Here is a 2658-nt window from a genome sequence, read left to right on the forward strand (position 1 = left end):
AGTAATAAATGTTATTTGCAGTTAACAATTTTCTTTTTTCTTTATTACAATATTTATGGCAAGACTAGGTATTGATACAGTATCTGTATTTTTTCAACGCATATAAAAATGTAGGTACCTTAGGACATCTATTTACCTAACCCTTCGTGAACTGTTCAATAATATGTAAGTATTCTAGGTAATTTAGTGAATATTATTCTAGATCGTTTATTTTTCATAAATGATATGAAGTCATTTTTAATAATAATTTATTATAAGTTGTCCGCATTTTTTGTAATACAGGAGGTAGGACAGCTATGATAATCTATTATGGTATCTAATACAAAGGATTAAAGATCAGTTTAATCTAGCAGAGGCATATCAATCGCGTTCGACCGATTTGGGTGTGAGACGAAACAGATTAAAAACAGAAGATTAACAGGAACTTTAGATCAGCACTATCCTGAGTATTTGAGTTTTGATATAATTTTATTACATTACATATTTTGCTCCCTTGTCTATATACAAATAAAAACCTAGAAAATACTTAAATAAATAAATAAATAAATAAATAAAATACTAAATGGGGTAATTAGTTTGACTAGATCTCATTCTTTATATTATTTAGAAACTTTTTAATTGCCTGTTGCCCTTGATTATATAGTTATATGTTATATAAATTTGTATTGATATATTACATTAAAATCATTGAACATTAATAATACAATAAAAGCATACTTCAAAAACTTCAACTTTTATCTATACTACTTACGACTACTACTATTCTTAGCACTACCTACTACATAATAAACCAATTTATTACCGAGGTTTTAGTTAAAAATTAAATCTATTAAATTAACTCGTAATAACTCGACTAGAAAAGTCAAATCCCCACGTTAAGTAGAAAATTGGTCGTAAAAGGTGGACAATGGCTCTCTTAAGAACCCATCAATTGGGGAAATTACCCCCGATATTTGGGGTAAACACTGCCGAGTGGGGTAAACTGATTCTGACTTATTCAATTACAACCCCCGTAAAAGAACTAGCGGGGGTGTATTGTAAACATCGCTCGCTATTACTTCCTCCATATTGATATCAGTAATATAAAACTAGACTATGAAAAATATCTGAATATAAGGAGGCACATGAACTGCATTTTGAATTTAGTTCTATTTTTTTTTTGATTATAGTATTTTCTTGTGATTGATTTTACGTGAGTATTATACATTTGGAAAGACTTTTTAACTGATTTTAAACGTGATTTATTTATTATATTATTAACCCGACGTTTAGAACACTTTACAGTGAGCGTGGTCATGGGGAGACTCGTTTTGTGTTAATATTTTCTAATGTGTGAGTTGTTTTAAATATGTCCTACAGAGTCACATTTTCCAGTCAACGTTTAATATCATATTTAACAGTAAAATCAACTAAATTTAAATCACAAAACGAAATTCGCGAAGCTTCATCTTATCAGAATCCACAAGCGCGTTCGATAACCGTGATACCGTGCGATACAAAAATAAGCCCCCACTATCAGTTAGGTGTCGTGATTCGGAACGCTCCACTGGAGTATTGACAGAGGAAATGTGCCCGAATTAATGATAGCGGAAACATTACGATTTGTTATGTCCATTATTGCATTGGACGGTGTTTGGGGAAGCGAACGGTTGCATGATACGCCCCTTTTGTTAGTTTTTATGTTTAGGTGATGTTGAGATTTGGGATGTCAATTCGACCCACGATTTGATGATATGCCATAGTGAATTAACAATCTGGTACTTAAATATACAGTAATTTAGAAATTAAAAACTTTTAACGGATTTTAAACGCGATTTATTCATTATATTATTAACCCGACATTTCGAACACTTTACAGCGAGCGTGGTCACGGGGAGACTACAGTATACAGTAATTGATATTGAATTGTGAATTGTGGGTATTAATGAGACATTATGTATAATACTATCTGTTAACCGCGAGTTCGTCCGCGTGGTTATGAAAATCGATCAAGATTAGTATAAAGTATCCTAAAGCACTCGGGAATTATGTAGCTTGCTTTTGGTGAAAGAAATTTCAAAATCGTACCAGTAGTTTCGGAGCTTTTAGGGTACAAACAAAATAAAAACTTTTCCTCTTTATTATATTAGTATTGATTATAATAGTAAATTTTGAACGATAATGTTTACTATTTAGATTTGAAATAGAGATCTGCTTTAAAAAATTATGAGCTTTTTAGGTTTTTTTTTTATGTTCTTGTATTTTATAAATGTTTATTATTACCGGAACTAATATAAATGTATTTTGTTCACAGGAAAAGTCCGGAGAGCCTTATTCGGGGAAATTGTCCGTTAAATCGGATCTCAGTCCAGTTTTTGGTAAGCATGCCCTAGATACGGTGTTTTAGGGACCAAGGTGATATAGGGACTTATGTGTTTAACCAATTACCACACAGTATCTTAAATAGTCTATTCTTTGAGCCATAGAAACTGTGTATGTGTGAGTGATCCGTTTTGACTATTAAACGACTGAACAGATTTTGATAAATTTCAACGTAGAGTTAAATACTGTTAGAGCAGCTGAGCACTTCTATCAAGAGGCTGTTTAACTAAAACATTATTGTTAATGCTACTTTGTATGGACAACGGCTGTAGCGATAGCGTGATAGTGAGCGAAGCC

The 2658-nt window shown here is 31.9% G+C and overlaps 1 protein-coding gene across 4 annotated transcripts in view; it reads left to right on the top strand.

Moving 5' to 3' along the window:
- Nucleotides 1-2658, top strand: part of LOC119837715 (protein pangolin, isoforms A/H/I/S) — a 124706-nt gene that overhangs the window by 44363 nt on the left and 77685 nt on the right. For all 4 annotated transcript variants that reach the window (XM_038363451.1, XM_038363449.1, XM_038363450.1 and 1 more), the window contains exon 3: nt 2294-2357. In XM_038363451.1, the coding sequence (XP_038219379.1) occupies nt 2294-2357 (64 nt within the window). The remainder of the gene's footprint in view (nt 1-2293; nt 2358-2658) is intronic.

This window comes from Zerene cesonia, chromosome 28 (assembly GCF_012273895.1).
Source record: "Zerene cesonia ecotype Mississippi chromosome 28, Zerene_cesonia_1.1, whole genome shotgun sequence".
NCBI classification, from domain to species: domain Eukaryota; kingdom Metazoa; phylum Arthropoda; class Insecta; order Lepidoptera; family Pieridae; genus Zerene; species Zerene cesonia.